The sequence below is a fragment of the Mesocricetus auratus genome, unplaced genomic scaffold (genome assembly GCF_017639785.1).
Source record: "Mesocricetus auratus isolate SY011 unplaced genomic scaffold, BCM_Maur_2.0 Super-Scaffold_100026, whole genome shotgun sequence".
Lineage (NCBI taxonomy): Eukaryota > Metazoa > Chordata > Mammalia > Rodentia > Cricetidae > Mesocricetus > Mesocricetus auratus.
In genome coordinates this window covers 18,773,330-18,787,742 of record NW_024429207.1, presented here as the reverse complement: position 1 = coordinate 18,787,742, position 14,413 = coordinate 18,773,330, and the positions used below count along the sequence as shown (strand labels likewise).

General features: G+C 47.0%; 1 protein-coding gene across 2 annotated transcripts in view; it reads left to right on the top strand.

Moving 5' to 3' along the window:
- The first annotated feature begins 2,177 nt into the window (after positions 1-2,177).
- Gsr (glutathione-disulfide reductase) overlaps positions 2,178-14,413 on the top strand; it is a 36,457-nt gene continuing 24,221 nt past the window's right edge. The window contains exons 1-4 of one of the 2 annotated variants that reach the window (XM_040731870.1): positions 2,178-2,445; positions 10,155-10,181; positions 12,006-12,094; positions 13,356-13,425. In XM_040731870.1, coding sequence (XP_040587804.1) covers positions 2,197-2,445; positions 10,155-10,181; positions 12,006-12,094; positions 13,356-13,425 — 435 coding nt within the window. In that variant the 5' untranslated portion in view covers positions 2,178-2,196. The remainder of the gene's footprint in view (positions 2,446-10,154; positions 10,182-12,005; positions 12,095-13,355; positions 13,426-14,413) is intronic. The other variant, XM_040731869.1, reaches the window with a different exon arrangement.

Genomic DNA, 14,413 nt, shown 5'->3' with positions numbered 1-14,413 from the left:
TTTTAGCAGAGTGTTGTTTAGGTCATGATCTTTTACTTTCTTCCTTTTTATTCCATTTTTCTCTTCTGTGTATGGGTGTTTTGCATATATATGCCCAGCTCACAGAGGCCAGAGGGCACCAGCCATTGGAGTTACAGCAAGTTGTGTGCTGCCTTGTGGGTGCTGAGAACCAGACCGGGATCCTCTGGAAGAGCAGCCAATGTTTATTTTATTTTAGAGAGAGAGAGAGAGAGAGAGAGAGAGAGAGAGAGAGAGAGAGAGAGAGAGAGAGAGAGAGAGAGAATGTGTGTGTGTGTTTGTGTGCTTGGTTGGTTTTGGGTTTTTGGTTTGTTTTGGTTTTTGTTTTGAGACAGGGTTTCTCTGTGTGGCCCTGGCTGTCCTGGAAAACTCTGTAGACCAGGGTGGCCTCGAACTCACCTAGATCCACCTGCCTCTGCCTTCCATGTGCTGGAACTAGAGGCGTGCACCACCACTGCTCGGCTACAGCTAATGTTCTTAACACTAAGCCATATCTCCAGCCCTTTTCTTTCATTTTTTTGGGACAGGGCCACCCTCAAACTCAGAGATCCTCCTGCTTCTTTGTTGTGAGGCATGTGATATATACCTGGCCACTTCTTGACTTTTGAGCTTAGAGGAATATTCTTATTCCACCATCCTTTAAGATGAAAAGCATTCTATTCCATCATATTTTGCAACAGTGTCTTGTTATGTGGCATAGGTTTCCTCAAATTTGTCATCCTCCAAGAAGCTGGTATGAAAAGAGTTTGCCACTGATCTTTATTTTTCTTAATTATTTTCAAGACCAAGGTTTCTCTATGTAGCCCTGGCTGTACTGGAACTCGCTCTATAGACCATGCTGGCCTCAAACAGAGATCTGCCTGCCTCTGCCTTCAGAGTGCTGGGATTAAAGGCCTGTGCCAACATCATTGCCTAGCTTCTTAATTCTTCTGGATATATTTTCTGAGGTCTAAATCCAGTCTCTCCTATCTGCCTTTCTCTTTCTCTCTCTTATTCACTCTTTGATTAGATTTTGAGACAGGATCGCTCTATTATTTAGCCCTGGCTCTTGTGGAATTCCTTTGTGGTTGTGAGCTGATGTGTGGGAGCTGGGAGTTGAACTCCGCTCCTCTGGAGGAGCAGCCAGTATTCTTTAAGTAATGAGCCATCTCTCCAGCCCCTGGGTTTTTAAGCAGCAAGGTGATTGTGTAAGCAAGATTGAATACTTGTGGTTGCCTCACAACAGCACCTTTCTCATTACTTAGCAGCATGTAATCGTGATCTTTTGGATAAGGTATTGCCTGCAGAAATAGTGCCCTTTCCATTTTAGATCAAGAAGGAATCTGTGTGTGTTTATATGTATCTATGACTTCATGTATTCATATAACTTTATCCCCATCGAACTTTAACCCAGTGGTTTTAATAATCATTGATGGTTCGGAACAGAGCCGATTTCACTGTGACCTTGACAATGTTTTCTCGCTGTTACTCTGTCTACATTTATTACCGGGTACTATACTATAAGGAAAAAAATCTTCTTTCTTCCTTGGCCTTAAATCCAGGTTCCTCCTACCTCCAACTCCCAAGTCATATTACTTTTCAAGCAGGAAAAGAAGAAAAAAAAAAAGAGCGATAATATTCTAATTCGGTGCCTTCTGATTGGTGTGCAGAGCCTAGGGGCCTAGTGTTCCTCATTTCTTTGCGGTGGATTCCCAGCCAGCCTTATGCTCATGTGACCTGTACACTGTTCCCAAAGACTGCCTGAGAGCTTGGCCGGTATAGTTAGCAGCTCCAACTCAATCTCTCTCCCACGGCTTGGCCTTTGTCTTTAAGCTCCATCCGTGGATCACAAAAATCATTTCTGCCACTCAACTCGTTATCCCAGCCTTTTAAAAAGTACAAGTGCCCTAAAATCATCTTAAAGAGGAAAAGAATGCGGATTTAAAATGTTTAAATTCCTGCCTCCTGCCCCCAGAGATTCTGAACGTGAGTCAAGGCCTAACAGGGCTCGGCAGTGCAAGAGCAGGTCCCGGGAAAGCTGGGGAAAAACAAAACCTTCGCCTGCTTGGTTGCGATCCACGCGCTGCGGGGCGGGTGCTGATCGAAGGGTGGGGACAGCGGACCTCCCTCCCCCCCCGGCCCGCCGCGGGTGCTTAGTCACGCCGACGCTGCACCCGCTCCCCGCGCGCACTTCCGCGCATGGCGCTGCTGCCCCGGGCACTGAGCGTGGGCGCGGCCACGAGCCTGCGGCGGGCGGTGCACGCGCTCACCTGCGCCATGGCGAGTACCGGCGAGCTGCAGACCCCGGCCGCCGCCGCCACCGCCACCGTTTCCTTCGACTACCTGGTGATCGGCGGTGGCTCGGGAGGGCTGGCCAGCGCGCGGCGGGCGGCGGAGCTCGGAGCCAGGGCCGCGGTCATAGAGAGTCACAAGCTGGGTGGCACTTGCGTGAGTATCGGGGCCCTCGGGCCGCGTCGGCAGCGCGCTTGCTCCCGGCCTCTGCGCGCGCGTCCCGGGGGCTTCCTCGCTCCAAGGCCCCGGAGTCCCGGGAGATGGCGGGAAAGAGAATAAAGCGAGCGAGCCCGCCACGCAGCACAGGTGCAGTGCTAAACACTTAAGCCCAGCTCAGCTGCCCGGCATGCGTCTCCATACGGCGGAGTATTGCGTTTGGCGCCGGAGCCAGAGAAACACGAAACTGCCTCCGGGGAACTGCTAGTGGCGTGGGCGAGCGGAGAAGGGGAGGGCTTTAGCGTTGAGGAATGGGGACCCGATCGTTTCTATTTTAAGGGCCGAGAGATGGGTAACAGTAGTGTTCAATTTTGGCTGCGCACCGGAACCCCCTGGAGAGTTAAAGTTCTGTTGCAGGTGTTCCCGGGCATCCGAGGCTCCCGACTGTGGCTAGAGGCGCTGCGTGTGTTAGCAAATTCAGAAACTGCATCAGAGCTGAAGTCAACGCTGTGGACGACAGGCTACTTTAAGAGAAATCTTAAGGAGTTTCTCAGAACTTTATGATACTGTTTGTTTTGCATTGTCTGGGGGCAGGTTTTCAAATTACAAGGAGAGAGGGGAGAGGTAGATTGAAAAGTTCATATTTTAAAAATAGTCTCGTACCCACATTAGTGTGACCTTTTCCTATCACAAGATCTAGGCAGAGTTCTTGTTGGTGACTGAAAATGCTGAACCTAAGAGTCACCGAGATTGGGGAATCGGTTCTCTCGATGCTTTTGAAGACTGACGTTTAAATGATACTAAATTGGGAACGCCTTAGGGACAGGGATGGGTTCCTAATTTGTGTGCTGCTTGTTACCTTCCAATGCCTGCCTTGCTCAGTAGCTGCTGGTGAAATAAATGAAACTAGAGATGAATAGCTGTGAGCAGGTTCAAGCCACTGTCGGAAGAGGGGGGACATTAAGAGAAAGGAAAAGTCACTGTTAATGAATGACACGTGCACTTTGAACCTGCCCTCTGCCCTTCCCAAATGGTGGGAGCTCTGCCCTTTCTCTCAAGGCTTATGCTTTCCTCCTTCCTTGTTCATATCACCAAGGACTTGTGACGTCTGCTGTCACTTTGGTTCTACTGGCAGTGATAAAATAAGGAGCTGGTGGGTTTGGGTCCCCACTAAGAAGGTGAAGACAATAAGCAAAGGACAGCTTGAAATGACATTATTTGCTGCCTGTGGTACACCTGGCCCTGCCCAGTTCATCCTTGTGCAAAGAGCTTCCATTTCCACCTAAGCAGTGACGTCTCTGGAACATCCGGTGCTGTTGTGGTGGTGTAGCTTTGGGAATCTCCTCAAAGTAGCTTTTGGCTTTGAATTACAAAACATGGTAGGGCTGCAGCCAGTATCAGAGAATGTAACCAAAGGTCAGGTATGGGTTTAGATTTGCCCAAGGAGTGCAGTTACATGGTCTGTCTAGAATTGCAATAGGGAACTTAATGCACAAAGAAACTTCCAAGCATGTGCAGGGAAAATAGAGGCTTTTATTCATGTCTTGGGTTCTTAGATTGAATAAGACAGAAGGAAGAGTGTAGCTACAAATATTTTTTCTACAAAGGTCCCTTTCTTCATGGAACTTGCAATGTGATGAGACCAAATACAGCCAACCACCTCGTGGGATTGGTCTGGTTTTTGGTGATGGTGTTGTATAATGTTTACTTGTTAAGTGCTTCCATGAGTACATATACACCACACACATGCCTGGTACCTACAGAGTTTTACAAAACTTCATTTTTATTTTGTAGCTATGTATGTGTGCATTTAAGGGATGGTGTGTACATGTGAGTGCTGGTGCCCGCAGAGGCTAGATTCCCCAAGAGCCAGAATTACTGGCGGTTGTGAACTGCCCAACCTGGATTCTGGGAACCATCCATTGGTCTTCAGCAAGAGTGGCCCATGCTTTTAACTGGGAAAAACATGTTATGGGAGCTGGTGGTGATAGGCTTTTTATTGTTGTTTTTTGTTTTTGTTTTTCTTGCTTTTTGGCTTAACTTTTTTTTTGTATGTGAATGTTTGGGATCATTGGCAATAAGGCTGGAATTGATCTTTGGAGATTCATCAGTCCTGTATGACTATAGGTTGTGAGGTTGTGTTGTTAATTAGGGAACCAGGACCGGCAGAATAGACAGAGCACAAGCCATGGAGAGCATATTAATCGTAGTTTATTATAGCGACACCAAAAGGGTGGAAACAGACATGAGAGAGAGTAAGGTGAGAGAGATACAATGAGAGTAAGGGAAGGAAAGAGAGAGAGAGAAGGCAGGGGTCTATCCTTTAATGGGGTTCTTTGCACCTGCTTGCAGACTGGTTGTCATGGAACTCTGGACTGGCCAGAGTGCTGCCTGAGTGCATTCTGCCAGGCAACATGGCAGGTCAATGTAATGCCTGAACCTTCCAAGTTGTTTGTTTGCTTTTGATTTTTTTTTTTTTTTTTTTTGGTTTTACGAAACAGGGTTTCTCTGTGTTGTTTTGGAGGCTGTCGGTCCAGCCCGGCCTCGAACTCACAGAGATCCGCCTGCCTCTGCCTCCCAAGTGCTGGGATTAAAGGCATGTGCCACCACCGCCCGGCTGCTTTTGATTTTTAAAAAGATTTATATTTAACATAATTTTAAAAAATTGATCCTTTGGGAAATCACATCATGTCCCCTGTTCCCATTCATTTCCCAATCCTTCCACGTCTGTAGCCTCCCCCAGCAAAATTTAGACATTTTAAATTTTAAATTAAGGGAAGTTTAAAAATTAAATGCCAGGTGGTGGCGACTCATGTCTTTAATCCCAGTACTCTGAAGGCAGAGGTTGGTGGATCTCTGTGAGCCTGGTTTACAGAGGAAGTTCCAGGACACTCAGGGCTATATAGAGAAAACCTGTCTGGAGAAACCAAATAAATAATAAGTAAAATAAAATAAATACAAATTTAAAATAATAAAACAAAATTTAAAACAAACAAAAACCAACGTGAGGACCCCTCTGCTCCTATTGATACCAGTCACAGCCGTGTGACACTGGATCCTCTTTCTTTCCCAAGCCTCCATCACATATTCAAATGGCCTCGAGAGCTGCAGTGTGTCACATAGTATATGATTTTGCCCAAACAGCTTGGCTTGCAGATGTTCGCTGTAATGAGTCGCTGGTCTGATTCAAGGCCTCTGGCTTCTGCTACATCATCAATTCTGGACCCTCACTGAGACTCCACTCTCCTGCTGGACCAACTCCCCCACTACCAGTGAGGGGCCGGGCCAGCCCAGCACCACCCTCCGCCATCAAGTGGCTTCAGGCAGTATCCCGGATTGCAGACATCTGCATGGCTTTTGGTGGTGACACGGGCCGTGGACATCAGCACAGACCCCGGCTGCAGTAGGAGCAGGGATCCTGGCATGGCCCTCAGCCCCAGCCGAGACGTCACAGCCTCAAGTGGCAGCTCAGGCCCCTTAGATCATATGGCCTCTGACTGAGGCCCAGAAATCCACCTGGCCCTTGGTGGTAACACAGGACAGACAGAACAGACTCCAGCTGCAGTAGGGCCACAGACCCAGACGTGACCCATGGCGGCAGCTCGGCTGGGACAGTGCGGGCCACTCACACCAGCCCGTTCCTCTTCTCAGCACATGGGCTGCTCTGCTTCTCTTACTCTCCCGCCTCTCCACCCCACGCTTGCCTGGGCCCCCGTAGTTTTATTTCACGTAGATCCTAATATAAAGACAGGGACCATCGTTTTGTCCAGTCCCTTTTGCTCTACTAAGGAGCAGACTGTCAGCTCAAGTAAGTGTGCTGTGGCCTGTGACATTGGCCCTAGGAATCATGGCTTCAGTGTGTCCTACGGGTCGATCTGTGATGTGATGCAGGTTTGTGTTTTTGTTGTTGTTGTTGTTGTTTAGGCCGATTGATTTATTATGTGTAGTGTTTGTTCCATCTGCATATGTCCCTGCAGGCCAGAGGAGGGAAGCAGATCTCATGACAGATGATTCTGAGCCACCATGTGGTTGCTGGGAATTGAACCCAGGTCCTCTGGAAGAGCAGCCAGTGCTCTCCAGCCCTGTCATAAAGGTTTTAAGCATTGTCCTTGAACTTGCAGAGATCTACCTGCCTCTGCTCCCAAGTGCTGGGATTAACGGCCTGTGCTACCACCGCCGAGCACATTTTTGATCTTTTGAGACAGGCTCCTACTTTGTGGTCCAGGCTGGCCTCAAATATGCCATCCTCTTGCCTTAGCCTCTGGAATGATAGGCATTTTCTTCCATTCAGGGCTCACTTTTTTTTTTGATAGGATCTGTTTCTTTAAGGCTTTGATGGTGAGAGATGTGGTAAGAAGCAAGCTAGGAGGCTGCCTCGTCCTGCAGTGAATTAAAAACTGTGGGACCTAGAGCTGCTGCTAGGCTTAGCCACAGAGGAAAACATTCACAGACCCAATAGCATGGGTCCACTGGAGTTCGTCCTCAATTTTCCAAATTCAGCGAGCAAACAAACAAAAACCAAATGTAGTTGCGGGGTGTTGGATTAGATTTAAAAACAAAAGCAAAACAGCTAGGGGTGGGGGATGGGAGATAACCAAAAGAAGCTGTATCCTTTCCCCCAGGATCTTCCCCCTAGAATAAAGATAACCCCTTACTGCCCAGTGCGCTGCAGTTATTCCCGAGGCCAGAGGAAACACGTTAGAGATGATCTTTGAGTTCACTTTCAAAGTGTCTCAAAAGCTCAAACCAGAGTTCCCCCTGATCACGCGTCCCAAGGGGGCGTCCTCTCCCCAAGCAGGCCTTAGAAGAGAAGGGCACTCTGGTCCACCACTCCTTTGCCCGGAGGGAGGGAGCTCACACTCCAATGTTTGCTGCGTGCACTGAGATGAGCCCAGCTCTTGTGGGGGTGGGTACCTCTTGCCAGGAAGGGGTGCTAAGGGTTGACTGGCAAAGTTACCTCGAACTGGGCCGCACAGTGCTGCCAGAGAAACCCACAGGGCAGGGCAGGGAAAGGACGGCTCATCTAGTCAGCAAACAATGACTTAGCATGCAGATCAGAGCCTCGACTATGGTCAGCAGCATGCACTGCGATTTCTCAATGCGGCTTTCTAAACAGCCCAGTGTGAAGGAAGTTCATTTCCTTTGGTACCAATAGGTTCTCCTTAAAAACAGAAAATTGCCCTCATTGCTTTGTGGATTTAGAGCGTCATAAATGAGACAGTAAAGAGGAGGTTGTAAAGTGAGGAGCTGGTTGGAGTTGGTAACAAGTAACATTGAACTTTGGCCATTTGCCTTGTTGATCGGCTGTCCTACAGTGATATTACTATATTTTTTATTTATTTTTTATTTATTTTATTATTTATTTATTTAACTTTGGAGCCTGTCCTGGAACTTGTTGTGTAGACCAGGCTGGCCCTGAACTCATAGATATCCGCCTGCCTCTGCCTCCAGAGTGCTGGGATTAAAGGTGCACACTACCACCATCCGACTCTATGTTTTTATTTTAAAAAAGAATGTTTTTGAAGGGCAAACAAGCAGCTTGTTCAGAAGTAAACTACTGTTCCCTGTAGCTGGGAGGTAACTAAAAAAATGAGTCATCTGTTTTTTACTTTTTTGTTTTGTTTTATTTTTGTTTTTTTCAGACAGGCTTTCTCTTTGTAGCTTTGGAGCCTGTCCTGGCACTCGCTCTGCAGACCAGGCTGGCCTTGAACTCACAGAGATCTGCCTGCCTCTGCCTCCTGAGTGCTGGGGTTAAAGGCGTGCACCACCAATGCCCAGCTGTTTTTTTACATTTTTTATTATTAATTTAGCTTTATTTTTATGTGCATTGGTGTGAGGGTGTCAGATTTCTGGAATCAGAGTTCTAAGCAAGTTGTGAGCTGCCATATGGGTGCTGGGAATTGAACCTCTGGAAGAGCAGCCAGTGCTCGTAACTGCTGAGCCATCTCTTCAGCCTTTAAATGTGTGTGTGATTTCGGGGAGGTGCCCGCAGAGATCAGAGGTGTCAGATGCCCCTGGGAGCCACAAAATTACACTTAGTTGTGAGTCACCTGACCTGCGAGCTGGGAATCAAACTGGGGTGGTCCAGAAGAGCAGTCTGTGCTCTTAACTGCCCAGCCATCTCTCCAGACATACTTTCACATTAAAATTTCTCTTTTCTGAGACAGACCCACATGGAGCCCAGGCCTGCCTCAAATTCACCACGCAGCAGATGCTGCCGGCCTCTATCTCCTGATCCTACTACTGCCACCTTCAATTATTAGGACTGTGGGTGTACCAGGCACCAAGGTGTCTGGTGGACTCACGTCTTGCGGCCAGACCTAATGTGTATACATCAGCTAGAGAAGGGAAGCAGGAAGGCCAGCAGGAGGAAGGAGTGTGTGTAGCCGGATGTGCAGAGCTCCTTAGCCCCAGTCTCTCCAGGTCTGGTGGTCCTTGGCTGTCCTTACTTCTTCCCAAGTCAATGAGGTGTCTGCCGTCGTGCTGATAGGGGTGGGGCTTGGTTTCCAAAACCAGCAAATACCTCTGGAAGCCTGTTCCTCTAGAGCTGCCAAAATAGGACAAGAGCTGTTTCAGGATCTCGGCCCTCTTTTTCGTCCCCGGGCTCTAAAGTGTGTACAGGGACACTGAAGTGCAGATTCTCTGGCCCAAGAAGGTTGCGGTTTTCTGTCACCCTCTCCATTTAGACTCTTGATTGAGTGCGTGGACACCTTAGATGAGTTCAGAGCTTGGGGGACCCCACAAGCTCTGGGATTAGATCCACATAGGGCGTTACCTTGCACGGTGCCTGGTAAGCGGATGCTTGGTGAATTCTGAAATGAAAGAATAGGTCCAAGTTTAAAAAAAACAAAAACAGAAACATCTTTAACATAAACGAGGTAGACCTGAGCAGTTAGTAATGGAGGTCTGGCCATCTTTGACCCTAACCTGAAGCATATATTCCAGACTTTTTCGTTGGTTAAGTTTAGGATTTCATGTAGCCCAGCCTGGAATCATGGTAGTCCTGCCAGTGCCTCCCAGGGTAACGGCATGCATCAGCACCCTGCCCACACACTTTAAACCACCCGTGCTCAAAGTTGCTTCAGACTTAGGTGAGGAGTAAAGTCGCAATGGGTCCAAGTGGGTCAGAGCATTCTAGTGTTTCAGAGGTTACTAGCAAGTCAGAGGTGGGGTGAGAAGGAGGTGTAGAATGTGTTTCTTCTTCCTCCCTCCCTCCCTCCCTCCCTTCTTCCCTCACTCTCTCCCTGCCTCCCTCTCACTTTTCTTTTTAATCTTTCTCTTTTATTTATATATTTGAGACAGGGTTTCTTTCTCTGTGTAGCCCTAGCTCTCCTGGAACTCTCCTCGTAGACCAGGCTAGACTCAAACTCCCAGAGAGCCGCCTGCCTCCCAAGTGCTGGGATCTATGGCCAGGCCTAGAGTGTGCTGGGCCACCTGAGTTCACAGAGATGGCCTAAGCTCCTTGCTTAAATGGCCCTATTGCCCTTTGTCTTCTCACTGCCCCTCCCCCCTTTTGAGAAAAATGGATAAAAGTGTTCTGTGCTGTCACACGAGGAGCGCACACGCCTTTCCAATTGTGGTAGGAAAAGGAAGTAACTGTCTGGCCTTGGGAGTGACTCTGTGTGATCATTGCCATTCATTCTTGCAGATGTTTGGATGACTCAGATTGACCATTCTTAACCTGTGTCCGTTAAATTTCTTTTCCCTAGGTGAATGTCGGATGCGTCCCCAAAAAGGTAAATGTTTAATTTCTCCTTCCCTCGATACTCCTTGTTCATGTTTAGTAAATCATGATCAGAATAAGGGTGTCTCCAAACATACCAGTTACACATTGTCCTGGTTTGCTTTCTGTTGCTGTGATAAGCCCCACCACCAGACGCACCTTGGAGAGGAAAGGGTTTATTTCAGATGACAGCTCACGGTCCATCATAAAGGGAAGTCAGGGTAGGCACTGAAGCAGAGACCATGGCGGAACTGCTTACTGGCCAGCTCTCTTATACAGGTGGGCCCTCTGACGTCAGACACTCTTAGTTAGGTTTCTGTGAAGAGACACCATGACCTCGGCAACTGTTACGAAGGAAAATGTTAGCCTAGCGGTAGTGGTGCACACCTTTAATCTCAGCACTCAGGAGTCAGACACAGGCAGAACCCTGTGCGTTTGAGGCCAGCCTGGTCTACAGAGTAAGTGCCAGGAAAGGCTCCAAAAGCCACACAGAGAAACCCTGTCTTGAAAAACCAAAATAAAATAAATAAAAATAAAGGAAAACATGTAATTGAGGTGGTGGCTCACAGTTCAGAGGTTCAGTCTGTTGTCATCATGGTGTCCGGGAGTATGGCAGCGCGCAGGCAGACATGGTGCTGGGGAGTTCTGTGATACTGCTGTGGCTTGAGCATGTGTGAGGCCTCAAAGCCTGCCTCGACAGTGACACACTTCCTCCAACAAGGCCACACCTCCCAATAGTGCCACTCCTTTTGGGGGTCATTTTCTTTCAAGCCACCACAATCATTGGTCAAGAAATTGCCCCACAGTCTTAACCTACAGGCCAATGTGGTGGAGTCCACAGACCTGCAGAGATCTGCCTATGCCTCCAGAGTGCTGGGACTAAAGGCAGGCTCCTCTGCACCCTGATAATTGCCTCTTAGTTAGCACAACAGCCTGAAATAACTTGTCAGAAGGGCAGACTGAAAGAGCAGTAGCCAGGAACTAGAGGCTGGGCCTAGTTTGCCGCTGCTGTGCTAAATGGGTCTGAGCTGAAAACCCTGCAGCGGTTGACAGAGAGGCGCTCTCCAGACGGTGTTTAGTGCAACTGTGTGGTACATAATGTGACATGGAGGTAAGTAAGTGTAATACTGCAGGATGACCTAAGGTAAAGTGATGATGTTTATTAACGTAATTTGTGGCATTGGCAAATGCCACAAATCCTCCATATGCATTAATGTGACAGATAAAATGGCTAAAAGTGGTTGTCTGTTGTCTAGATTCTGGATGCCAGTTTGAACTGTACTTTGATGCTTACTCGGCATAAACAGCCTCCAGAGTGTGGGCTGTATTCCACAGAGGTGCATGTGGCCTCTGTTAAAGTGTCTGGTCACATACGTTACTGGATGCACAATAGGATTTGTTAACCTTTAACTTTGAAACTCTCAAATTACCTTGTGCCTTTTCTTCTACATTGTAAACTGGCAAAGCTAAGCTGTATTCTATTTCCTGAAAGTAAATGATAAAGGGCAAAGCTTACAAAAAATACAGAATTTAAAAGAGAGGTAAGAGCAATAGTAAACAAAAAGCATAAACAATCATAAGAAACTTTAGAGGAACAATTATGTGGCCAGTAATACTCTACTTTTTATCATATTTATAGACTCAGTAAGTTCATGGTAGGTGCCGTTTTTCTCAATTTCCAAATCCTTATTATAAAATCTATTTAGCTAGATCCCAGATCTTCTCTCCTAATGTATTTAGTTGTTATTTATCTCCAAGGTCACTGTTTTTACTTGTTACAGATTTTTGTCTTTCTACAGAATGCAAGTGTGACTAAATTGGATATTTTTTTAAATAGGTAATGTGGAACACAGCTGTCCACTCAGAATTCATGCACGATCACATGGATTATGGCTTTCAGAGTTGTGAGAGTAAATTCAATTGGCAGTAAGTATTCATGCCCAAATGGTTCCATTTATACAGAAGGGGTTTCTGGAACCCAGTCTTGCTTTGAGTGGTGGAGGTTTACCGTGTCCAAGTATGTACAGGGCTGGGCGTGTAGGTTAGTTTCAGAGTTCTTGCCTAGATTATGTAAGGGTCTGGGTTTAGTCCCTACTGCCATAAGTATGTTAGTGTATGTGTGTCTGTATGTGTAACATAAAATTGGATGTTTTAATTATTGTAAATACACATACACGTTTGACTTTGAGCACATACACACCATTGTATAAGACAGTACCACTTAGGAATTTCCAGAACTTTCCCATAATCCCGATGATTGCCATTAAATAGTAACTCCTGATTTCTTACTTCACTACCAGCCTGTGGGAACATGTTCTGCTTCCTGTTTAGCAGACCTAACCTGTGTTAGATACTGAATAGAATCATATGTTCTCCTTATGCCTGATTTTTTAAAAAAGATTTTATTATGGATACAGTGTTCTACCTGCCTGTATGCCTGCAGACCAGAAAAGGGTACCAGGTCTCATGATAGATGGTTATGAACCACCATGTGAGTGCTGGGAATTGAACTCAGGAACAGCAGCCAGTGCTCTTAACCCCTGAGCCATCTCTGCAGCCCCAAGTTAAAGTTACTTATTTTATGTACAGGTGGTTGTGGGCTGACATATGGGAGCTGGGAATAGAACTTGGGTCCTCTGCAAGAGCAGCACAGAGAAGCATCTGACACGGGACACCTGCCTTCAGACAGTTGCTCACTTTGTTCTTATGAACAATCAGTGGTCATGGAAGCCGTTACGCTGGCTACTAGGTGAAGAAAGAAAATTGATGGGGCATGTCCTTCTATTTGCTGTGACTATATGTTTCTCTCATTGGTTGATGAATAAAGCTGTTTCGGCCAATGGACAGGCAGGATGTAGCCAGGCAGGAAGTATAGGCGAGGTGAGCAGACTAGGAGAAAGCTAGGAGGAGGAGCACAGGAGAGATACCGTGTAGCTGCCAAGGAAGTCAGAGGTCTGGGCATCACCAGTAAGCCAAGACAGTGTGGAGATTCACAGATTAATTTAAATGGGCTAATAATTAAGAGAGACCTAGCCAATAGGAAGCCTGAGCCATCAGCCAAACCATTTATAATTAATATAAGCCTCTGTGTGTTTATGTGGGACCAAACAGCTGTGGGACCGGGCAGGACAGAAACTTCCATCTTCAGAAAATACTGTTTCTGAGTTCTGACTCGGTCTCTTCACAGTGTTATCAAGGAGAAGCGTGATGCCTATGTGAGCCGCCTGAACACCATCTACCAGAACAATTTGACCAAGGTGCGTGTGCTGGCCTTTGAACTTGGTAGAGGAGACATCAGATGTAACCAGAAAAAAATGTTGCCTTTGGATATGTCTTATTTCTTTTTTGGTTTTTCAAAACAGGGTTTTCTGTGTGTGTGTAGCTCTGGCTGTCCTGGAACTTGCTCTGTAGACCAGGCTGGCCTAGAACTCACAGAGATCCACCTGCCTCTGCCTCCCAAGTGCTGGGATTAAAGGCGTGCGCCACCACCCCTCCTAGCCATGTCTTATTATTTTTTTCTGTTAATAATTTTGAAGCTGACTTTATTGACCAGAAGCCTTTGCTCTAGTAGCCCAGTCTCTTTTCTACAAAGAACAGGTAGTATATGGAGGCTCCGTAGAATGGGTGTCACCTCATGTATACATCTTTTGGGAGGTGGTTTTGAGACAGGGTTTCTCTGTGGAACTTCTACCAGCCCCAACCTTGTCACTCTAAGATCGGGGTGAGTTCTGCCACACACCAAGCCTAAATATTGTACAAATGCTGAGTTTATTTATTTTTATTTTATGTGTATGGCTGTTTTGCTGCATGTATGTATGTTGATCATACGTGCAAAGTGCCTGCAGAGGCCGGAAGACAACATCGGATCCCCTGAAACTGGAATTACAGTTGTCAGTCACCATGATGGTGACTGGGAATTGAACTTGTATCCTGTGGAAAAGCAGCCAGTGTTCTTAATTGTGAGCCATCTCATATGCCCATCTTTTTCTTAAAATTTGGTTAGTCCCGTTAAAGAAACTCCAGTAGGAGATGGACATGGTGGCACATGCTTTTAATCCCAAGCACTCAGAGATAGGCAGATCTCTGTTAGCTCTACACAGTGAGCACCAGGCCAGCCAAGGCTACATTCTAAGACCCTCCAAAGTGGGAGGGGTGCTGGACAGATGGTGTGGTGGTTAAGAGGGCTTGCTACTCTTCCAGAAGACCCAGACTTAGATCTTAGCACCTATGTCGGGTGGCTCGCAA